Genomic DNA, 24,872 nt, shown 5'->3' on the forward strand with positions numbered 1-24,872 from the left:
TAATTAAAATCGGGATGGTTGACGCATTGCTTGCAGTTGTCTTTGACGTGGAGTACCGCGGTTGCAAGATTCAGGGTAATCCACAGATATGACGTCGAACGTGTGGAAAGCCTTGCGCAAAAATTATAAGAAAAGGGAACAGAAAAAAATCAAACAGAAAAAGTGCACCTTCCATACCGAGCCGCTTATTTTCGCGCAGTCTTCAAGTGCTCGAAATTTTTACTTCTCTCGGCGCCTTCTAGTTGAGAATCTGTGCTGTGACAAATGAAAAAGTAACACATGCTGGAAGAACAATGTGACCGAATTTCAATACTCAGCTGCGACCGTGAATACGTTTGTCAAACTGGACGCTGTTTGTTTCGAGGCAAGAATGTAACCTATGCGTGCGCAACAATTTATTTGGCGCGCATTTGTTATCAGACAAGCAGGGACAAGTAGCGCATGTTCTATTCCACCCACCGCTCCCCCCCCCCCCCCCCCACCCCAAAAGGGGGGAGGGGTGTCGTCCTTGACTGATATCTTTAGTTTGTTGATTTCATGTAAGGAGTGTTACTACGCGTGCACGTATTGCGTTCGCTGTATTCGCAGTGTACTGCTCGCTTTCTAGCTTTGCAGCACAGGTGTCGGTTGCGCATGTATTCTGGGTTTCCCTGTGCGGTTCGCGCTTCGCCTGCAGTTGTTTATTCTTATTTTGCGTAAGCTTCTTAACCTGAACGAACCCGAACCGTTTGCGCATAACGCTGTAACTTGTACAAACTTTGTAGCGTGGTGTTAATGTTGCAAATTCTTAGACTAAAGTGCTGCTCAGGAGTGCTTAAAAACGTGTCCTTATACCCGAGTTCTTCTGCAGCTTGCCTTCATTATAATGACCTCGATTTGTTGCGGTACCTTCTTAGCGTTCTTTGAGAACTGTTTGATTTGTGTCGTCGCTGGCGCCTTATGTAATGGTGTTTTGTTGCTTGAGCAAAAATGTCTGTTATGAGAGACTCCGTAGTGGAGAGCTGCGAGTTAATTTCGACCTCCTGGGGAGGTTTATCATGCATCCGCTCAGCACACGGGCATTTCGCTTCCGTCGAGATTCGGTCGCCGCGGCCCTGATTCGAATCCGCGATCGACAGTAGAACACCGTAGCCACCGAGGTGGGTGGGGTAGTCGTGCGCCTTGGAACTCATTGGTTACTGTTAGCTTGCTGCGCCGATGAATCTCAAGCCAGACAGGGCTCCGTAATGCCTGACAGGGAATTGAACGCTCTTACCGCTGCCACGACTGTCAGCACACCATTAGAGACCTTTAGAATAGGACCATATTATAACTGTGGAACTGCCGCTTTGATGCCTGGTACAGCGACAGTACTGAATTCGTACAGCACATACGGGCAGGATGCAAAAAATCGCGCAGCGCTCATCACCCCGGTGCGGCGAGGATCAGCGCCGTAGCTGGTTGTACGAAATGCTGCGCCGGTTATTGATGTACTGTAACTCACGTTTCCGGCGCTAAAAACGCACGGACTGAGGAAAAGTGGACACCAGGGACGCCGGACTTCAAAGTCCGTGGTGTCCACTCTTAGTATGTCCGTGTGTCGTGACGCAGGGGTTCACTCGTACCCGGGCTCCGTTGGGCAGCGTGTCCGAGCCTTCGGGTTGGAGAAATATGGAACTTGAAGGTTGGGAAAACGAAAAACAAACGGGTTTTCTGGCACTTTTCAAGAAAGTTGATTTACATATTTTACGAGAGAAATAGAAAGAGCAAGCAGTCAAATATTAAAAAGTTCATAGCGTCGAGCGACTGGATGAGCCTGGTCGTCAGGGCCCAGAGCGATCGTTCGTGCTCAGGACGCTCGTTAAATACACTGAGGCTCCGCCCCTTTCACCACACGAGACACAGATGGGAAGAATCGCCGCACATAGCCCGCAGAGCCCCGTGGGAATGGGCGAGGAGGATACGGAGGTCCGCCGCTACTTCGTCCCAAGCTGTACGTCCATCCAAGCCAGGCACTTGTCAGTCACGGTTAATTTCGGGAATGCGCCTTTGCCCGCGTCGTCTTGTTCATCGTGGGTCGCGTCTCAGGGCGAACCCGACATAGGGGAGGGTGGGAAAGATTCCGCAGGTAGTTTCCCAGAAGCTCGTCCTTTTTTTTTTCTTTTTAGTGGGGTCAAACGACGTGTCCCCAGCAGGGTTTGAACACCGTGTTTCTCGCGCTGGAAGCGTTATTCATAGTGTAATAGGCCACCAACTAGCCCAACTGTCTACACTTGTGATTCTGTTGAATCACCTTGCCCGGGCCCGCCCGCTTCTCTTTAACTTTGCTCACCTCGCGTCTTTGCACCGCCTTGCGGGCGCGAAATTCGAGGCCCTTCGCGTTTTTGCCTTGCAGTCTTGTTACGCTGCCGTGCAAGCGCGCAGTGCTCGCCTGTCACGTCCGCGTGAAATAGTAGTGGTTTATTATGGCAAAAAATACAAAAGGGAAGGAAAACATGTTGCCAGATGCGGCATTTTGCTATCTTATATCTTAAGCACTCGAGCTGCGGCCGGCGGAAGGGACAGGGAAAGGATAGCAAGAAGTACAGAGGGCAGCGATAGCGAGAAAGAACAGGAGATCTATACACTATTCACAAAATTTACAAACATATAAAAAGGTGAACAAGTTCGCGCTAGTGTCCAGGCTCTGTCTGAATGTAACCGCGCGCGAGCGACAAAACATACAAACCCCTCCGCTTTGCGCCACACGCCTGTGATTAACCGTCGACACCTGTCGCATCAGTGTGATGCGCTGTGACGTCTAGCCTTGTTGCTGCTCTCATGTGCGCACTTTGCTCTCTTCCGTCTCCTCCTCGTTTGTGATGACGCGGACGCGTTGGTGCAGAGCCATCGCGGAACCGCAGGAGATTTTCATTAAACACTTTTAGCATAGCGCGTACCGCCACGCCTCCAGTGCGCACGCTCTGATTGGTGTCGACGCGGCAGGCGCTTTTAGCATAGCGCGCGTTGGCACAGCGCCACGGCCGGACTCGAGCGGCGACGGCGAGCGCGCTCTCGCCTCTCTCCAGTCCGGCCGTGACAGCGCATGCGCAGATCGTCCTGAAGGCGCCATATGGCGTTAGGTTCCGGGGGACATGGGCTGGGCATCGTTTAAAGCACGGGAAGCTCAGAGTAAAATATTTATGAAGAACGCCTGAAGAACGATAACAGGTGGGCAGCTAAGGTGTTCAGATAATAGTGTAGAAATAGATTTGCCATGTGCTTATGACTGTTGCTGTGTGATACGGTGTGGTCACATGGTTACTGTTTTGGTCAATTTGACCTTCATTGCAGACAGACGCGTCCTTGACAAACGTTAGTAAGAGCTAACGCTCTTCTCGCTAAAAATCTTATCTACAGCGTTTCTAACAAACGTTGCGGAATCGAGCACCTTAGACAGCAAGCTTTCCGTTGTATCGAAAAGGTTGGGTGCTAAAATTCAGTGTTCTGTCCGTTTAAAAGCACTGTCACTCCTTGAATTGCTGCCCCCCCCCCCCCCCCCCCGCCCCGCATTTCTTCCTATGTTTCATTTTTTGAGCAGTGCGCAAGGCGCGTTCCGATTTTATTTTATTACTTTATTTGTGAGTGTCTGTGTGTGTGGGGGGGGGGGGATGTTTGCTTACTCAAGACAACTTAGTGCAGATCTTCCGCATGACAGGCGACGTCCACCTTCTCTCCCTTTGAAGATTGAAAATTGGCTTTGGGGGAAATGAAATGGCGCGGTATCTGTCTCACATCTCGGTGGACACCCGAACCGCGCGTAAGGGAAGTGATAAAGGAGGGAGTGAAAGAAGAAAGGAAGAGGTGCCGTAGTGGAGGGCTCTGGAATAATTTCGACCACGTGGGGATCTTTAACGTGCACTGACATCGCACAGCACACGGGCGCCTTTTTCGCTTCGCCTCCATCGAAACGCGGCCGGGTTCGAGCCCTGAAACTCCGGCTCAGTAGCCCGAGCGCCCTGACCACTGAGCCACAGCGGCGGGGGCTCTTGCAGCGTTATTTTCACGTAATGTTAGTCTCTAGCCATCTGCTCTGTGGCTCGAGAAAGCAGGGGCCGCCGATGCTTTGATCAGAACGGCCTTTTCTTATAGGACAGGTGGCAGCTGTTGTTGCCTGTTTCGGTAAACGCGCGATTCTTGCTTAACATGATATGCGTTGAGTCAAGCTGGGTCAGGGAAGTGGCGTTACAAGAGTGGTTGTTGGTGGTGTGGGGTGGGGTGGGGAGGGAGGGGGGGGGGTTCGTTTAAGATCCTTGTCTCGCACATTGTAGGTGCCACTGCGATGATCGTGCGACACAGGACCACCCTAGGCCGCAGTCCCTGAACTGACGTGCTTTCAGCATACCGGAGACGTATACCCGTTTACCGGACGCCTCCTGTGCACGCTCAATGATACTGGGTCGGCCAGGCGCGTGCGCTGGAGCTGTCTGGTAAACACGATTATGCTATCCCTTCCCTAACGGCGCGGTTGAGGTGTCCGCCGATATGTGAGAGATGTGTGTGTGTGTGCGTGATAATACGCCATTTCCTTTCTCTCAAAACCAATATATTTTTTTTTTCATTTTCCGCTCATATGTCTCCGGCATGGTAAAGACGTCTAATAGCAGAAGCTAACGCTGGGCTTCTTGTACGTCGGGAGTACGCCATCCTTGTCGAGCCGTAGTGCCGATCGCATTTGGAGTGCTTCTCTCTCGTGGCTTATTTCATTGCTCTGCACGTGACACGCATCTCTCGAGTAGACTCCATTCACTGCTCGTACCGTGGTTAAAGGAATCATATTCTTAGCGGTAAAAAACAGACACAACACCAAGCTACACACACACAGGACACCCGCTAGACTTCAACTGTCTTTGCTGTCGTGCCCGCATAACATGGAAGCCAGTCTGCAAGAGCAGGTTGACCGTTTGGACAAGGCGGACTACCCTCTAGAATCGGTTAATGCGGTGGTCGAAGCTTTACTACGGGAGCTTGGTGGTGCCAAAGTGAAGGCAGGTGAGGAAAGGCTTAAGCGGCGGGTCGCAATCCCGTACGTCCACAGTCTATCCCACCGCCTCAAAAAAGTTGCCCAGAAGTGTGGTGTTGGTGTTCTGTTGACAGCCCCTGAAAAGCTGGTAAGATTATGTTCAGCAGTCACAGAAACGAAGAAGCCGTGTTGCAGCAAAAAGCGCCAAATGAAGTTTGTAACCTGCCGAACGGGAGTGGTGTACACCATTCCACTTGCCTGTGGCAAGGTATATATAGGCCAGACCGGAAGGTGTGTCAACGAAAGGATTAGAGCATAGAAGGGATGTTTCGTCACAGGCCGGTGGAGCTGAATTGGTGAAGCATTGCAGAAGTTGTAAAGGCTGTATCCCAGCATACGACGCTACGTCTGTGATGCATGTGGGAGCCGACAAAAAAGAAAGGGAAATTATCGAAGCCTTTCGTATTCAAGAAGCGGGCGACATGTGTGTAAGCACTCCCTCCCTGGCGTTGGCAGAAAAAGAGATTGTTTATCTGCGCAACCGTATGCCTTGCAGGAGAGGGGAGGGCGTAGTTAGACCTGATGCGGATGACGAGGCACCTGCGTGGGCTCAGTGATACATATTTATGTCGTACAAGTGTCCAGTAAAGACAGTTGAAGTCTAGCGGGTGTCCTGTGTGTGTGTAGCTTGGTGTTGTGTCTGTTTTTTACCGCTAAGAATATCATTCCTTTAAGCCGTTACCAACTAGCCCAACTTAATGTTTTATCGTACCGTGGGCTTTCGCTGTTTTTTTTTTGTTGCTGCTGCATTGATATCGCTTATCAAAATTTCGAGTTGTGCAGTGTGCCGACATCTCCCAAGCACTGTTTTTCAGTGGAAAGGGATAGCTTTCATTTTTGGTGGCTGTCTGAAATGTACGACTTCTACGTAGGGGCGTACTTTTCGCGCTCATTTCGCCGTTATGTCCAGAGTGCTTAAATGCGGGATAACAAGCGAGCGAATGGAACTAGTTAATTTTTAGTATTCGTAGTTTATGCGTTTAGTAGCGCACCAACCCTGTATCATATCCTGTCGATGGTTCAAGTCTCGAGCTGCCATAGCAGCTTAAGTTTCGGTACTGATCCTGCATTGTTTGATTCATTGCTATGCTTTAATTTGTGAATTACTGGGCCTCTGAGGTTATGCGAGAGAAGACTTCGTGGAAGCCTTAGTTTGCTTTCCCGTTTAGATAGTAATCCAGGGTGGAAAGGACAGGTCTTACCGATGTGTTGCGTATTTGCTGACGGCACGCCACCAGCTACACAGTGCGGTAAGGCTTGCATAAGGCGCACTAATATTTGTGGCAGTTAGGCGCACAGTAGGTCCGGAGTCCTTGGCCAAGACGCCGCTTTCTCTTTCACTTCCTCCATCCTTTCACTCGCGGCGTGCTGCGAGTGCGATCAAGTGTCTGACGTAGAACAAATGTAGAAAGAGCCTCGATAGATGCGAGAAATGTAAACACGGAGTCGGTGCATTGTGTGCTTGATAATTACCAGCTGTGCTCTTTGGAGCCCTTCTAATGCGAGTATGGAATCAGTGACATTTTAAATTGCCCATTGCCTTTACAAATGTGAAATGCCAACAGGTCTCTGAGATTCGCGACGACCTTGAAAACTCGCGCAGTCTCGACAAAATCGGCGGGACTTTCCGCCACGTGCACTGGCTACGAAGGTGACTTCAAGATGGCGCTCGCTTTCCACCTGTTGGTCGGTGGTGCACGTATGGCGCTTTCAGCGATTGTGCGCGTTTCTAGCGCGTACGCGCCGGGTATTGAACGGTACTAGATTTACGGAGGGTGACGCAAGTGGCGCGTGTAACGGAAAACACTTTTCTCCTGGTCGAAGGTGCGCGCAAGAAACTGAAGCGGAGTTGCACTGTTTCCGCATCTAGCCTTTCATGCAGGGCACCGGTTTATATTCCACCGCAACCTCCCCCGCCTCCCTCCAGTAGCGGAATCGCTCTAATGCATCTGTGCCGTTTTGTAGAATGGGCATCAATGCACAAGTCTCTGTCCGCACTAGTTGCACGGTATCACTGAAATTTGCCAAATGTGCTAGTTGTAGGCTTATCATAGTAATTACGGCGCTGCAAAGACGGAGGCAGTACCACGGTGGTGTTGTATACTACGGAACATTACCTGGCGGCAGCCTCAAACCTTCCAAGTCAGGTAGCGTGAAGAGGAATACAGTGCTTGGAAAACGTTTCCGCCTACCGTAGTGTTGCATGGCAACGTTTGTAGAAAGGGGAGGCTATGAAGAAAATAAAGTAACTGTGTCGCTATGGGTGGACGCGTGAACGGTGCCGTGAGGGAAGGTAGTGAAAGGGCGAGAAAAGTGCGCGTCCTAGTACGCATGACCTAGGGAGAAGGGAGTGCATGTGTTTGCCAAGCTAATTGTACTTTAGACCCACCACGCATGGAACTGTTTCGAAAGGCAGACATGCAAGGTGCTGTTTCCCGGCCGAAGTCCGTTTACTGGGACGGTTCTGATCAAACGACTTCAACTGAAGAATTGTGTCCGGTGTCGTTCTCTTTTATCTCATTGCCGCAGAGTATATCCGAGATTTGTGGCGTTTTCTAATTGTCTGTCTCGAAACATTACCCCCCTGATTGCGCCCGGAAAAAAGCAGCCGAAACCGTCATATTAAGGCGCGATGGGGCTAAGGGCCGTATTTTGTAAAACTTCGTTTTCCATTCCGTTTGGTAGTGGCGTCACTCGTGACGAACGCAACATGAGGTGGGAAGCAAACAACCACTCACGGTGGCCGTGCTTTATTTTTTGCTTGCTTATTTTTTATCTCCTTTTTGGCACCTGTCAAAGCGCCGTGCTCGCTCACTCGAAGATGTCGGCGCCGGTATACCCACAAAAAAAATGATGTCGTGACCGATGCCCACAGCCTCAATGACACCACGGTTTCCATTTTTTTTTAAATCCCCATCGTCGACCGGCAAAACTCGTTTTGATAATCGTGGCCGCTCGTACTGAAATAGAGTCGGGGGCCTGTTTACGCAAACGCAGGCGTTAGTTCGTCCGTGATAAAACTCAAGAACAAAGCAGCAAGTACCCCTTCAACGGAGGCCCTCCACCCAATGGCGTCGACAGACTGTACTGACGCCGTGGTTGATTCCCTTGGACCTGCCAGCGTGACATCGCAGGGGCAGGGGGCTGGCAGATGAAAGGGGATTAACCGTGACGTCATTAAAATGGGCCAACGCCATTGGGTGGAGGGCATTCTTTACAGGTGCTTGGTTCTCGAGTTGTATTCGACGGTGGAACCGCGACGCCGTTTGTTGTGCTGTGAATAGACTTAGCATAGCGCGATCTTACCACGAACCGGTAGGTCGAGGTGCTCGCTTCGCATGCCCAAATGGTCCTGAGGGGGCGCACACCTGCCACTGCACGGGCGCAAGTGAGTTTCCGCGGCAGCTGATCGCGGATCCTGCTATGCTAAATCTGTAGTGTCGTTTGCGGCTGCCACACTTCTAAATCTGGCAAAAATCTGTGGTTTTTCAAGTGACATCATGCAACAGCACCACCGGCATCCTCGACTGAACTACTGATGTGTACAGATAGCGGAATCTTTCGGGGCCGCGCGTGCGCACTTTCGAAGTTTCATGAGCGTTCTTCGCGAAGAGTATAGACACCTAATTTTTGGGTGCGTGTTTTAACGCGACAGCGTTAAGGAGCTCGTGTCGCGGAAAAGCTGGTGTCGTCGGCGTCTTTGGCCGTGAGCGAAAAATGGCGCATCTCGGTGGACATGACACCTTAACTGCGCCGTAAGGGTAGGGATTTTCCTTCCCTTACGGCGCGGTACAGGTGTCCAGCGAGAATTGAGGCAGGCGTCATTTCCTTTCCTTGAAACCAATTTTCATTTAAATTTCCTTCCCTTACGGCCCGGTTCGGGTGTCCACCGAGATATGAGACAGGCGTCCTTTCATTTCGTTAAATTTTATTTTCATTTTCCTTGCCTTACGGCGTGGTTAGGGTGTCCATCAAGATATGCTTCCTTTCCCTTAATTGTCCGGGCAAGGGGTCGCACCGAAGGACGATGGCGCTCCGTGGATTCCTTGGCAATGCTGCAACACGCTGTCGCGTCCTGCTCTTAAAGGCGAAGCTTAAGCGTCCTCCGAATTTCTTTTTAGTGATGCGTAAAGCATTAATGTACATGGATTACCACGTCGTATTCGCCTACGTGTGATAAATACTTTTTAATTGAATTTCTCTGTCATGCTGTTTCGATACAACCGCCGGTCGATGGCTGTGACGTCAAAGTTGTGTACAGGTCACGCGAGGCATAAAAAGGTACCGATGTAACCGCTGCTTCGTCGTTTTCATGCACTACGAAGTTAAAGCCTGTCTGATTGAATAGCCGGAATGACAACGAATGAAGAAGCAGCGATTATGCTGTAGTTTTTTCATGCCTCACGTGACCTATATCGAACTTTGACGTCACAGAGCTGTTGAAGCCGAAACATCAGAGGAAAACTCGATTATAAGTTATTTTGCGATCGTAGGCGAATACCACGTGTAGGACCATGTAATCTATTACGAGTCTCTGCAAAGAAGAAAACATGCCGCCAAAATTAGGTGGTATTCGTGTACCTCCAATTTTCGTCAGGTTTCGTTTGCCGTTGTGGGCTCACGATTGATCTGTTCGTCTGCAGTGATCGTGGTATGCTGTTTTGTGCGTGCAGTTTTAGTGCCTTTACTTGGTTTTTACTGTTTTCTCAAAATCGGTCATGAAAACAGCCATAATGCTTTTTCCTCTCGAGGAAAAAAAAAGCGTCTTATTTCTTGCTCCCATTTTTCTCATCAGCACAGAGCATAGATATTACGTAGATAAATGATTAAATGTCCTTGAACAAATGCTGGAGGCCATTGTTCCAACAGGTATACAGGGTGTCCCAGCTAACTTGAGCAAAGGTTAAAAAATAGACAGGCGAGTGAAACCAGTTGCATATTGGCGATAGTCATCTTGCGCACCGCAGGCAATTTTTGGTTTCGCAATTAATTAATAGTCTAGTTGTCTAAAGTCAATATTTATTTAGTTAACAAATTGCATTTGAAGAGTTGTCGAGCACCTTCAGAAACTCTCATTCCATTTACGATAAGAATACCCTCACGCGTCACTTTTTTCCCCCATCTTCAAAAAGCTCGCGAAATGCAAAAATAAACCACGTGACTAACGCATTTGCGCGCCACGATCGTGCTGCTCTCAAGCGTGGTTTGAGCGAACGAAATCACCTGCAGCCTTGACTCGACGGCCCCGCAGCAGCGGCAGGCCGATATGTTGGCGGCGGCAACTTTGCCCGTTTCACATGCATGCGATTTTCTCCTGCGACACTGCGAATTCCGTCGGACTGCTACTGGGGAGGGCCGTCGGTCTAGTCGCAGACGGTTTGCGATCTAGTTCCGTCCGGTTGGAATTCAGTCGCAGCGTCGCTGTGTTCGCTCTGCGACTGACCATTGGGGAGCGCCGAGACGGCGTGCGACGTGGGGTCACGTGGGAGCTGTTGCTGCGGTGGAAGCAAAGCTGTTTATTCTAATCAAAACATGCGAAATATTGCCTTGCATATAAAAATACGCTGGTCATAAAATCATCAACATATTCTGTGTGATGTTTCTGTCGCGTTTAATAATGGGTTGCCTATGCAAACCTTGCCTGTCCCTCCGACCGAATTCGCTGTGTCGGTGTTGCATGTAAAAGCAGTGACCTAAAATCGCACTGCGGCCTCGCCGACTACACCGAATATTTTCGGTCCAGTCGCAGCATGTGAAACGGGCCTCATGTGTGCCAACTGGCTGACGCAGACGAGAAATCGCCGCCAACATATCGGCCTGCCGCTGGTGCGGGTCGAGTCAAGGCTGCAGGTGATTTCGTTTGCTCAAACCACGTTTGAGAGCATCATGATCGTGGCGCGCAAATGCGTTAGTCACGTGGTTTATTTTGTATTTCGCGGGCTTTCTTTGGAGCTGAAAAAAAGACGTGAGGGTTTCCTTATCGTAAATAATGGAATGGGTGTTTCTGAAGGTGCTCGACAACTCTTCAAACGCAATTTATTTATTAATTTAGATAATTAAACTTAATTGCGAAACAAAATTGCCTGTGGTGCGCAAGATGGCTATCGCCAATATGCAACTGGTTTCACTCGCCCGTCTCAAATTTATTTTTTAACCCTTGGCTCAAGTTAGTTGGGGCACCCGGTATATTAATGCTACATTGCCAGTAGTGTTTCTGCCCTAGGGACGAAATGGGTGAAATATAACATGTGCGCTGGAGCAGTGCTATCTGTGCAGGCTTTGAGTTTAGTAGGTCTTGCTCTCGTTGAGGTCGGGTCTATTTGGCTCTAGATTTGTTGATTGCGCCAGCTGGTGTTTTCCATGAAATACGATAAAAGCCTCTTTACCGGAAGGGTACAACGAGTGACCAGCGCAAGTTTTTTTTTTTTGTTTTACGTGAAAGCATTCCAGTGATGGCAAGAAAAATAGGGCGACGTCATCAAGCGGCCGCCTGACGCACTCAGCAAGCCGAGCACCGCCACTTTAGACAATGCTATACCTGTCCTTCGTCTATATGTACTCGCCACTGGCCGACCTCCATGTGGCTCCAGTTTTCCCAACATTCGTACCGAAATTATGACGCAGCCGTTTGCCGTAGAGCGTACTGAATGGTGTAATGCGATTTCTCGTTGCATACAGCTTACATGTGCTAGGCAAGTCGAGGGCTATAGCTTGCGACAGGCATTCGAAATGACGACATATGCACCTTAAATTGTATGCCTTCCCACACTTTTGCATCAAAATTGTGATGCAACCGTTCGTCTTACAGCGTTCTGGGTGGTGTCATACGCGCGAGCACAAACTTGCAGAAAATAACTTTGTAAAGCCTCATGTAAACTCATGTAAAGCCGTCAAGGGCCCTTGAGGTATCTATAATAAAATAAAAAAACTTTAATGTATATACGAACATTATGCGTTAACATGAAACATTAGAATGCACCCAGGGACAGTAATGCCTTCGCATTTCCACACGTAAGCTGTCTTAAGTGTGTCTGCCGATTTTTTTTAACCAGCGCTAGTTGGTTCGTGAATTTATTTATTGATTGAGAACTTTATTGTTACACCAATGTTGGCGGCCCCCTACTCCCCGCCCCCGGCACGTAGCTTCAGGGGCCGGTTCCTCCGCGACTGAAGACTGGCAAAGACACGCTGCGTCTTCGCGGCTTCGGCCGCCAGGCGTATTGCGCGTAGCTGTTCAGCAGGAACAAATGTCGTAGAATGATTAACGCAGTGGTGACGTCACGCATGGCTGTAACATGATTGTGATGAGCAGAGATGGGCGCATCCTCACGAGGGCGTCCTCACCCTCGTCTCATGAGGATTTCTCTCGGTGAGGTGAGGGAGGATGGGCGCATGAAAATTCGTGAAAACGAGGGTGAGGGAGGAAAGACATGGTGAGGGCGAGGGAGGGAGGGCAAGATGCACGGTCTGAGGGCGAGGCTGATGGCTCGAACCGTACTACGGCTAACGCTTTTTTCTGTGCAGCCCGCTATTAATTCCCGTTTTAGAGCGCCAGTTCTTAGGGTGAAGATTCCCGGGAAATACGTAGTTTCTGCAGTCTTGGAGGTACACGAGGCGAACACAAAAGGCGGAAATTCGCACACCTTCTCCGTCGCCGTGGTGTACTACACCGCTGACAATACTATGCTGAAAAAAGCGGTCTTATAACTAAAAAAGCCTATATTTAAAAATTGTGTAAAGTTTAGGTGAAATACCCTGTAAAGTGCGCTAACAAGGAGGCACTGGACGGGCCGTGCGGGTGGCCGCCGGTACAACGGGAACCGTGGTACGTACCGCAGTTAATTATTATTATTATCAGCCCTGAGTCTGTCAGATGACCAGAGTGTAGGTAAAGCATGTAGAAATTATACCTAGTAAGGCTGTTGAGCTCCTAAGTTCTAAGCCTTGTTTCCCGGAACGAAGTTCGATTTCAGCTTAGTGAGGTTTCACAGAACTCGCTGCAGCGCAAAAATACTTCTACGAAATTCCACTATCAAATCAAGGCCTGTTGGCGGCGTTGGTGCGGAAGTCTTTCATTCACACTGTGAGTAGTTCAGTACAGTCGTATCTTTCTATTTTCGCTGGAATTGGGGTATAGGAAAGGGGTGCCGCAATGTGGTGGGCAAAGTCAATCGCTGTAGTCTTACCATGGAAATAAATCAGCAGCTTAACCACCTCGGTCTGAATCGTCGCTAGCTCCGCCTTGCATTGTACGAGGTGCTAAAGAAGAAAAATTAGCTGTGGTTTAGCCCTGGTTAAACCTGGTAGGTAGCGAGAGCTACAGGCCATGACTACGCTTAGGCTTCGCTGTGGTTAAGCGATGTAATGCTACTGATGATTTACTTGGCTAATCTCTGTCTATGCTTGCTTCGCTCCAACGCTCAAGTCTGGCTTCCTTCAGAGACGCCAAACTCGGCACGTCTTCTACCGTCGCGGATTCATTGTCGGAGGCTAAGCGAGCTCGTCTAGCCGCGTCGTCATTACGACGCTTATCGAGACGTTTGACACGCTCTTCTTCGGTCTCTTCGGCACGCTGTCTCGTCCTTGTTTCGTTCCGACGCCGAAGTTTGGCTTCTTTAAGCCTAGCCGACTCGTCGTTCTCCATAACGGCCGAAGCACAAGGCAGCGTTTCTTCGGCGCCGCGTCAGCGTGTGGGCTACTGGCGTCGCCGGAGGCGAAAATTCGGCGCTTGGAGCGGGGCGACGCAGGTATCTGGCGAGGCCAGACCTCAGCGTCGGCGCCCGAAATACCTCGTACGTGGGGATTGGTAGGGCCAAAAGCCGCGGCCCGTTTCTGCGAAGGCAGCAGCGCCCCTTCTATACTCTTACTATTGTCCCGCTTGCCCCCGCATAAGGTTCCCGTCGCCGCTGAATGGGATGATTAGCTACGAACAGGGGATAATTGAGGGGCTTTACCCACGATGTCTCCCCACCCCCTCGTCTGGAGACGCCAGTTCGTATGCCCTCATGTGTTTGGTCGCCTTCTCCTGCGGGCTCCGAGCGACGACGCCGGAGACGGGACGCTGAAGCGACGCCGAACAAACGCTGCGGCTCGCCTCCCGCTACGCCGAACCCCCTCGCCCTCTATGAGGTGCACAAAAGATCCTCGGAGGATTTGCGAACGCGGTGCGTCGACAGTGGTGCGTCGGACAGCGGAGCGCTGCGCGTGCCAGCCCAGCGTTGCGCGTGTGAAGGGTGTGTGCGAGGCGACGGCGACAAGGAGCGCGGCGAGCACGAGGAGCGTAGAGCTGACGTGTCAGAAAACCGAGGTGTAGAGGAAGACAGATTATCTTTTCCTTTAAACTATAAATCCGGCTTCGTTTTGTTTGATCTTTGTTCTCTTGTTCGCATCTGCATGCGATAGCGTTCCCCTTCGGAAAGTCGGGGACGCGCTACCAATTCGCGACACCCTCTACTACGCATGCGCGCAACTGGCGAGGCGAGCGGCGTCTGCTCCACGAGCGCAACGGCGGAGTGACGTCGTGCCAGATGGCGCGCCGAGCGGTGCGGTGCGACCACGACGAAAGTGCGATCATGTTGAAAAGGCGAAGCGGCTACAGTAATGTAGCTCTCGTTACAAAAAAAAAAATGGCGGTGGTTTAACTCTGGTTAAGCCTGGAGTGTCGCGATAGCTACAGCTGGCCAAGTGGAACTTGCTCAGTTGAATTGCAAAGTGTCTTTCGCCGCTCCGTTTCGATGGCTGTTCCGTCTTCATCTTCGGCCCACTTGACACGGCGCATGCGCACAGCTGTGGCAGCTCTGTTTCACCGCGGCGCACCACGTGCCTGGTCACGTGACCAACCAGGTGACGAACCACGTGATCAGCCACGGCGCCGCGCCGCCGGCAGCTGCTCCGCACCACGTCACCACGTGGCGGTGGCGGCGCCGCCACCGTCACGGTCACGTGCCACCGCCACGCTGAAGGCTCTAAATGATACCATAATGTAGCTCTCGCTACAAAAGTTGTACTGCTCTCCAAATGACAGAAACATCCCTTGGTGTATTTCTTTCCCTGGTGAGACGTGTGACCACGTAATTGCGCACCTGATTTTGTGAACCAAATTTCTTGCAGGCGCAGTAGGGAATTGACACTCAGCGTTTGGCTAATGCGTAGATGTGCAAGCAAAAAAATCACCGGTGGTTTAGCTTGATTGGGGCTAACCACGAATTATCGTGCGCTAGTACCATTAGCCCTGGTTTTGCATGGTTTATTTTGAATTTGTATCCTTTTGCTTGACCTTAACTGGCTTACTTCGGTTGATATATCATATTATGTAAATTTGCGTGATATTGCATCATTTTAGACTTGTACTGTGGTAGAATTTCAATTCTCTGCATTCACAGGTCCATGGGAGTCTTGATTCCGTGTCCGGCCCAGATGTGCATAGGTTAAGGTACGCGCCACTGCCTTGCTATGGCAGGTGCTGCCATCGGTGGGGCTTATGAGACCTATGTTGCTCCTGAGGAATCTCTCGCGACTAATCATTAATTGAATTGCCACGGTGGGCAGTTTGCTTGCAGTTCGGTGGGCAACTTGTATTGACGTCACAACGTCGTATGACCAAGGTGGCCCACATGCTAGGAGCAGGCTTCGGACAGACAACCGCTTTTCAGTGGAGTGGAAGCGCTAGGGCACTAAAATGGCCACCACAAGAATTGCTCACTCCAGACTTGGGGAGTTAGTGATTATCATTATTCAGCCCAAATGTTGCATTTTTTGATACTCGTATATGTATCTTTATCTTTATTATTTTTAAGTGGCCTGAATAATGTTTTATTTTAAACGACAGCACAAGAGTTTCACTGCAGCGGAAAGCCGGCATCGCACTGGGGGAAGACACTAAAGAAATAAAAAACTTCACGGCTGGGGGAGCGAGATCCGAACCCGCGGCGGTGCTAAAAAATCTGTTCCGCTGGCCGCAGCTTCCAACCACTACGCCATCGCCACAGCTATTTTTAAAGCATGATATTTATTATATTGAAAATATATTCTATTTACATTAACTAAATTATTTACAAAGCTTATAGGAAATGCCACGAAACGTACCGCAAAAAGACGGAGCAACGGAGTACTAGACGCGAGGTAAGGCTGCGCACATCACCAAGAGGGAATGCCACTCCGATTTAAAATAGGTTGGTTCATATACTTCCTTCAGATAAACGATCAGTTGGAGAAATCTGAACATGCTGCCTGTATGAACTGCCAAACTATCGAGCTGTGCTTGCAATGTTGTCGTCGTCATCATGTACCCACGCTCACGAGTGTTAAACTGCCAGTCTCTCATGCTGTAGTTTGAAAGCATGGTCTTCATCATCTCTTCATCCGTGCGCGTGGAAGCATCATTAGATGAGCATGCAGAAAACAGCAGGAAATGGCGGGAGATTAGAAGCAGTGAAATTCAGCAGACCCAGTGCTATGCAATGTCATTGGGTAATGATAATTAAGCGACCTACACACTGTCCTTGTTATCAGTCTACTCTGGGCTTAGCACTTATTGTAATTGTCATGGTAAACGCTACTGCATTGTTTTCTAAATATTCTGGTGTACATTAGTTTTTGTACAGACACAACAACACGCTGACTCATTTTAGCAGCGCATGTAGATAAGAATGAAATGTTGAGTGCTGGGCACATGTATGCACGAAGTGGGGGCCAGAAGTAAAGGCAGAGTGATATCTTTGGGCTCAACTTGTAGCTGTCTCGGTTTTTCTCACGTATTAGGTCAAAAAATACACACACACGTACACGGGCACACACAACAATATAAGCATCTAACCTCTCATCCAATAGTGCCTTGAGGGCTTGTCTTGTATGTTAATTACTCAGTAATATCGCCAGAAGTTGCCGACTACAAATAATAGTTTTAAAACGACTGTTAGTGAGGGTGAGGGAGGGCCGGATAACTTTCTAAAATGAGGGCGAGGGAGAGCCATGGATTCAAAAGTGAGGGTGAGTGAGGCAAGGTAAAAATTAGGGCATTTGCTCACCTCTGGTGATGAGTGCATTATGGTGTGAGAAATGTGCGGGCAAGGTCTTGATCTTGTCGGCAAGCGCATTTGCGTCCTGAGAGCGTTCATCCTCTATTCAGGACGCCACACGTTTGTGGTTCTGGCCACCGCATACGTGTAGCGTTCAGAGCTCAACCATCTGCGTTGGCTGCGTTTGTGGGCAGCATTCCGATAGCGTCCGCCCTCTGAACCACCACACATTTGTGGCTTAGCCTCCTGCATGTGTGCAGCTTTCCAAGCACGATACTCAACCACGGCTGCATGCGTGGCCTTTCTGCAGCGCAGCTGATGTGCCACGTCGCCGCTGGTGGTTTTATCACTGCCGCAGCCACTACTACACAGGACTATAGGCACCTATCTTTTGTAGCGTGTTTTCCTTTCAAATCATGCATTAGACAATAGAATACATGTATCACCGTGTGGTATTCGCGTACAGCCGCGAAATAACAATTTTTAACACGACAGCGTTAAATCCGATGTTGGCGTTGTGAGCAGGTGGTCCCCAGAGAGCCACCTAGGTCACGTGACCTTGCGGCGTCTGTCATCACAACCGGCCCATTTTGGTCACTCGGGAAAAGCAACTTGGGCCGCACAAGTCCCACCGCTGGGAGTGTCTGCCATCGCAGGGCAGTGGCGCATCGCTTAACCACTGCACCACTGTGCTAGGAGGGGTACGAGGACTCCCACTGATCTATGAATGCAGAGAATGACCTTCTGCATATGGGAATTAACCCATTACGCTATCGCGTCATACCCTCGGTTTTGTCAGCCGACCGATGGCTGTGATATCATGTGAGGCACGAAAACACCTGCAATATAAATGCTGATGCGTCATAACATATAAACCAGCCTGCTTCAAGAGCCCGAATGACAACAAACGACGTATCAGCAGTTATATTTGTAGTTTCTTTCATGCCTCACGTGACCTGAAGGTCATTTACACGTCGGTCATCGTTCGATTGATGAAACCAAACGATGACTGACGTGTAAAAGTTCGGTTGATGAAACCGGAATTAATTTGTTATTTAGCGGTCGCAGGTGAATATCACGCGGTGGTCCATGTAATGATGTCTAACGCATCATTTGAAAGAAAAAATACGCAAGCAAAAATATGCGTGCGCAACCGCTCTCCCCACGTGCCGCCACGTGTCCTTTCTCCTCGGCGCCTTTCCCTCCTGCTTTCCGCCTTCCTCCTCCGCTCCCAGTCTCTGTTTGTTTCCACCACTCTCCGTCCGGAAAACGGAAAAAGATCTGAGCATGTGGACAGGACGATACCTCCGTGGACGATACCAGCGACGACTGCGCGAAACGGGGGAACTGGAACTTGGCTAGGGTTGCTAGCCTTTTTTGAGATGTGAAAAGCGGCCGCCGAAAGTTGGCTCCAAAACGCGCTCCTGCTGCGTGGGGGCGCTGGAGGTGGGAGCCGTAGGAGTGAGCAGGTCCCGCAGTGTTGTGTGCGGCGAAAAAAGCATAATTCGCGCTTGTTTTTCCCTCCAGATGTTAGTAAATTATGTTGCTGTCATTTCTGCTTCCTCAAATGTGGCAGTTGAGTTTAGCGTTACCGTCACCTGTCTTATGTATTTGGGGTTCGTCGAGCCGCAGTGGCTAAGAGCAGAGTGTCTTTATCTCTCTTAGATGCCTGTCACGAGCTGGAATTTAAAGGTCATATGCTGTAAAAAAGGCATGTTGATTTGCGCTGGTACTCTGGAAAATTTTAAAACATGCAGAAAGTGTTCCATGCTTTTCGTTTGCTTCCCAGTTAGAGAATTACATGCACAGACTGCACTGTTGTGTGTTCATGCAGCAAAATACTAGTGGATTTTTTCATGCCAAAGCTGAGAAGGTGTAGTAAAATCTTAGTGGAGGGCTCCGGATTATTTCTGTCTGTGTGGGGTTCTTTTACATGCACTGCAATCTCTGCAACTTTTTTGCGTGCCCCCTTTTTGTAATAAAGGGGAAAAAAGGAGGGTCTATGTTAGTGTAACTTTTTCCAAAGTCTGATATCCGTAGACCTCTAATAGCACTTGCTGCCTTTTGCAGCACTTCTCTCTAGTTAATTCTTTACTTTTATCTGCTTTCTCTTGTTCGCTTGATTTTGTCTTTGTTGTTTCCTTTCCTCATTTTTCCTTCTATTTACATCGTTTTGTATTCCTTTTCTTCTCTCTCCCCAGACTATTACTGCCCAACACCCGCTCCCAACCTACTCAACCTTATCTCCCCTTTCTGGACAGCTTTGTTTAATACCCCCCCTTCCTGTCTGTTTCTGTTTGTTTTCTGCCACCCACGCACCACCTGCTTTTTCTTGTTTGTCTGCTTCATGGAATATTGCTAGCTTCCAGCACCACTTTCGCTGTCTTCACGAAGTGGGCTGACCGAAAATGCCCGTTTCTTGCACTTTGTTTAGTATGCAAAATCTCCCTTTGACTAAATGCGACTCGACTGCCATCAGCATTCTCTCTTTGGAACAAGCACACGTTTCCATTTTGCTGGTGGTGGAAGGCGGCTTTTACTATTCTTTTAACATTTCTGTTTACCTGTTTCTTTAGTACACGTAGCAGTGATCTTTGAAAGAGCAGAACAAGTGGCATGAGGGAGACCACTGAATGTGATGTGTGCAAACATAGTTCTGCCTCTTTTTCTTCTCTAAAAAAAAAAGCAAATATGCGTCATGTGAGTGTGGCAGTACGCTAAGCACACAAAATACTGATGAAATACAATTGCCTCATGTCTTGGCACGTGTTATACAGACATCCACACTTGTTTTGAGCACTCTAACTGCGCATAGGGGTGTATACTGATGTCTCTAAGAGTGGCTTAGGACTTGAAAGAAAACCTCATTATGTAGGTATGCACATTTGCATCAATCGTGGTTTACTACTTGTTTCTCAAGAAGCTGTGTCAAACTATGCAGGCATCGACCAAAGTCACGAACTCAAAACAGAGTATACCATGCGAGCACCTGATGAGTGCTCCAGTTCCCGTTAAATCGGAGGTTTACAAATGCTATAGTGTGTTGAAGAGACAAAGAAGTCATTGATTCCAGCAAACAGCAGAATTCTCTTGTCACCTGCTTGTCATCTGCTCTAACAAAGAAAGCAGTTCTGTTAGGTGAATAACTAAACAACTTGGAGCTCAAAATTGCATTGTGGGACAAACCACCAGTGCGGAGACCTTTTTTCATCGGTGGCATCCTAATGACAAAGCACAGCGCTCAAATTGTGGAACTAAACACTGTTTGCACGCTTACCTCCCTGCATGAGCAGCGACTGTGTGACAACGCCCTTAGCATCAGCACCACTGATGGCAGTGGCACGTGGAGGGGTCACTTTCGACAAAGGAAACTCATCCTCTTCACACTTAAACAATTCTAGCCACCCTACCTTGGCTAATACAACTAGCACTGTATTCGGTCATGATGAATGCGCAGGCATGCAACGACCTGTTGAACCCCGTGGGTTCTTTAGATGCTGTGTCATGGTTTGGCACGAGGAGTGCTTCCTTACAAGCATGCAGACGGTGCAGTTCGACCCGCTGGGGTGGTTCAGTGATTAGCGCATTCGGCTGCTGAGCATGAGGACGTAGGATCAAATCCCGGCCGCATTTCAGGGGAGGCGGAATGCAGAGGACAGCTGTGTTTTGTGCACTGTCGGTGAGCGTTAAAGAATACCAGGTGGTAGAAATGTATCTGAACCCCCCTCCCCCATTAAGGTAACTTTCTCTTCCTTTTTTCATTCCACCTTTCATCCCTTCCCTTAAGGTGCTGTTGAGGTGTCCAGAGACTGAGGCAGTTACTGTGCCTTTCCTTAAAATCGGTTTTGGTGCAGTTGGTTTCAGCCTGCATCCCTCAACGTTACAAGCAGGCTGTTGCTGCATCTGCCATTCATGTGTTATTGAGAATTGATTGGTGGATACTTCTGGTAGCGGTGGGTGAGGAGGAAAATTCCCGGTTTCTTTCAGTGTCCTGCACGGCACACACATAAGCTGCATAAGCTTTGCTCACACTATATGCTCCCCGTTCACGTTCGCACTGCCAGAACATGTACTTCGGCACTATGCGAACTTTGTCTCCGAATTTAAATCAGCGTACCACAACTGAAGTGTCACTAAATTTAGACAGTTGAAACTACTAAGGTCTTTTCCAAGCACCAGTTCCAACAATGGGCGATTGTGTGGGTTTGGTGTTGTGTCGGCGTTATACATATACTGTGCAAGCTCGCTACCACCGTGGCAGCGTCTTCTGTGGCATTCAGCTGCTGAGCACGAGGACGTGGGCTGAAATTCCGGCCTTCTGTGTTCTGCAGCGTTCGCCAGCTTACCATAAGAACAGCGGACGAAATCTCTACTGTAACGGCCGCGTTTTGATGGAATTAAAATGCGGAAGATGCTTGTGTGCTGTATGATGTCAGTGCACCTTTAAAGAACCTCAAGGGAGCAAAATTATTAGCACCCTCCGCTTTGGCACCTTACTCTTCCTGTTTTTAGTCCCTATTTTATCCCTTTTCCTACGACGCTGTTGTTCCCAGCAAGAGTGCGACGAGTACTGAACCGTTCTCTCTCCTCATAACAAATAACCAACGGCTTTCCCTTCCAAAGTCTCCATGTGCTATCGCATGAACACGCTCACTGGGTTTCCTCACCATTAACGGCTGGCTCCGTAAAAGCGAAGGGAGTCATGAAAGCCAAAGTGTAGGTGCGAGGCGACGTCCATGCTGCCACCGATTATGGTTCACATGATCGCAGTGAATGAAAAAAAAAAAGTACAATGCCCATTCCACATCCTGTTTTCTGTGTATTGTCGTTCAGCTCAATTCGGCATGGCTGTGGCATGGCATGCTTGTCGGAGTTGCTTTGTAGCTGGTGCGAGCCTGCTGTCCAAAGAGGGGTGCTAGTCTAAAGGAAGGTGGTTTAATGTATGGGCTATTAGTATGGTATTTACTCGCATAATCACACTTTTTTTAACACGAAAGCATTCTATGGTTATATCGCATGAGCAAAAAGTGTCAGCAAATTTTGTCCGCATGTTCTGTGTAGATTAACGTGTAAAAGTTTGTGTTAGGTAGTGCGTGAGTAGACCTTGAAATGGGAAAAGTGTGGTTGATGAATTTTAAATAAATTGCATTAATGAAAATAAATGCAGTGTTTGAAGCAGGTTTTGGGTGACTGATTCCATGAAAAACAATGTAAACATGTGAAAAAGCTTACTTAGTAAAAAATAAAATTTAAAATAGGAAAACAAATCAAAATGAAAATAATAAAGTAAAAATAAAAACAAAATTTCAAATGATAAAAATAAGAAAAATGGAGGGAGAAAGAGAGGAAAGGCTTTCGCATTTCCGCTCTTAAGCAGAAGTAAGTGCAATCCTTTTCTTTTTTTCAAAAAAATTAACGCAAGTTTACAGGTGGGATCATTGCATGGGGTAAATTTTCCTCAAAATTTTCGAGCACCGAAAACAAACAGAACAAGTTGCAGGTCAGATTTCTTACAATAGCTATCATGAGTAAGGCTTACCTTTGTAATAAACGCACACATTGCATAGGCATCACATGAACTGCACATTGCCGTTTTATTTTTCTCATTCAGCAGCTACTCTATTCCAAGTCTAAAACCTCGCTGTCATTGCTCCACGATTAATTGTCGGAAACGGCAGTGTCGTCGCTAGCACCATCTTCGCAGTCCCACAGAGTCTTCTTTTGCATCCAGAGCATTGGATATGCCGGTCTTCTTAAAGCTCTTGGCCACTACCCGGTCGGGGATACAGTTCCACGCTTCGACGATCCACGAGCAAAGCGTCCTCCCCCCCACATTGTTAGCTTCTGCTGCTTTTTCTAATAACGTATTCGGATTTCGTCGACGCCGAAATGCCTGCCGGCAGCACAGTTGCCATGCTCCAGCGCGTAATTACAAAGCCTGAGCTTGAACGCAGCCGTGAAACTCTCATGCCGCCGCATGATGAAATGGCACTGATACTCACACGCGACCACAAAGCACACTAATATGGTACACTAATATAGTACTAGTACACTAATATAGTGAACTAGATATAATATTCTAGTACACCGTAACACTTTACTCATCGGAACGCTGCTGCAGGATGACTGCAGGTCAGCCAACAGGCTGCTGCCACTGTAACAGTGTGCGACATAAAAAACAAGTGGCGGCTGACAGAGCAAGTTGGTCATCTGCGCGTGCCATCTGCGCGTGCGAAGCGCTGACAGATGGCATGCACGATCATCGCCAACAAGTCTGGGCACACGACAGTGTTTGAATTCGATCCATTTATAATGGCCGACGATGTGGTGCGGCTTGAACAGCGAGATCACTCTGTGCCGCAAGATTCACGCGCACCACTTTGTTGAAGTTGATAGCGCATGTAATAAGATCGCCGTTCACTAGCTTCACGCCGGAGACGTTCGTCGATCTCATCGAAAGAAATGCCATTGTCAGCGAGTGCCATGTGCAGCCGCTGGAGCAGCGGGATTCACACGGGCGAACTGGGTGTCATGATGTTGCGTTTAACCAGATTTCATGGAGTGATCTGCCAGCCATGTGCGATGTCAGGCTTAGGGGATTAACCATTGGCCTGAGGGCTTCCTTTGAGGGGCACCTGCCACTGCCTTCTTGACTTGTATCCTGCTGTAGGAGGGTCTGGTTAAGGAAGAATATTGTGGCAGGAAAAGAAATGGGAGCCTTTTCCAGGAGCAAAGAAGACATAGGCCTGTTTTGTGTGCTTCTTGTCTCGACATAATATTCTTCCTAAGTATGCAGCAGCAAGCCCGCTTGCAAGTCCTTCTAAAGTGCTTGCAGTGTTAGTGGAATACTGGTGGTCATTTCATTTATATGTATTGAAGAAAGAATAAAGGGATAACAGGAGAAAATCAAATCCAGGGGCAGAGATGAGTTCAAGCTGGGGTTTCTGAGAGTTTAACTTTGTTATTGTCACGTATGTGCACCAGCCATGATGGCTCAGTGGCTGTGGTAGTCTGCTACTGAGCCTAAGCTTGCGATTTCGGTCCCAGACACAGCAGCTGCATTTCAGTGGAGGTGAAGTGCTAATTTGCCGGTATGTTGAGATTTCGGTGGAAATTGTCTCTTGTGGGAAAAATTGATTTGGAGCCCACCACTGCAGTGGCCCGAAGTGTTTCTGTGGCATGAGAGCATTTGCCATGCTTTCAGTTTTCATCCAGGTCGGATGTTTTGGTGCTGTTGTGCTTACAATTGCGGCACTTTGTCATTGCTGCTTTTTGTTTTTTTTATTGTAGGCTTCATGATGAGATTGAAGAGTTCTACAGATACATGCAGCCAACTCCAGCTGAGCATCGGATGCGGTTGGGGGTCATCCAGAGGATAAAAGATGTCATCCTTGGACTTTGGCCACAAGCTGAGGTGCTTTTGCAGTATCATTCGTTTTTTATTTAAATATGGTTTGCCTTTTGCTATCCTGATATTCGGAAAAGCAAAGCAGCTGTGGCTGTTGTAAATTAATCCTTGTTAGTGCCAGGGTAATGCTGGTGAACATGTTGCTAATGGGGTGAAACATATGAACTGCATATTATGTATTGGCCATACTCTCATACTCCATTGCAGTAAATTTTTGTCAAGCTTGTGCCTTGTGATGCTTGCTTACTCTGCTGCATGTAGCCTTGATTTGATGTTTATTATATCAAGCTGTTTTTTTTTTCCATTTTATGGGCAAATCAATGTTGCTGTGTTGACATCATTTCATGTGTCTTGAGTGTGTCACCCTTTATTTGAGGCAGTTATTTGGCACACTTTGTTGGTAATA

The 24,872-nt window shown here is 48.6% G+C and overlaps 1 protein-coding gene across 1 annotated transcript in view; it reads left to right on the forward strand.

Annotated features, from left to right (window-relative positions):
• Nucleotides 1-24,872, forward strand: part of LOC144113512 (terminal nucleotidyltransferase 4B-like) — a 62,533-nt gene that overhangs the window by 20,510 nt on the left and 17,151 nt on the right. Inside the window, exon 2 of the mRNA XM_077646615.1 lies at nt 24,349-24,472. Within this exon, the coding sequence (XP_077502741.1) occupies nt 24,349-24,472 (124 nt within the window). The remainder of the gene's footprint in view (nt 1-24,348; nt 24,473-24,872) is intronic.

Source organism: Amblyomma americanum, chromosome 1, assembly GCF_052857255.1.
Source record: "Amblyomma americanum isolate KBUSLIRL-KWMA chromosome 1, ASM5285725v1, whole genome shotgun sequence".
In the NCBI taxonomy this organism is placed as follows: Eukaryota; Metazoa; Arthropoda; class Arachnida; order Ixodida; family Ixodidae; genus Amblyomma; species Amblyomma americanum.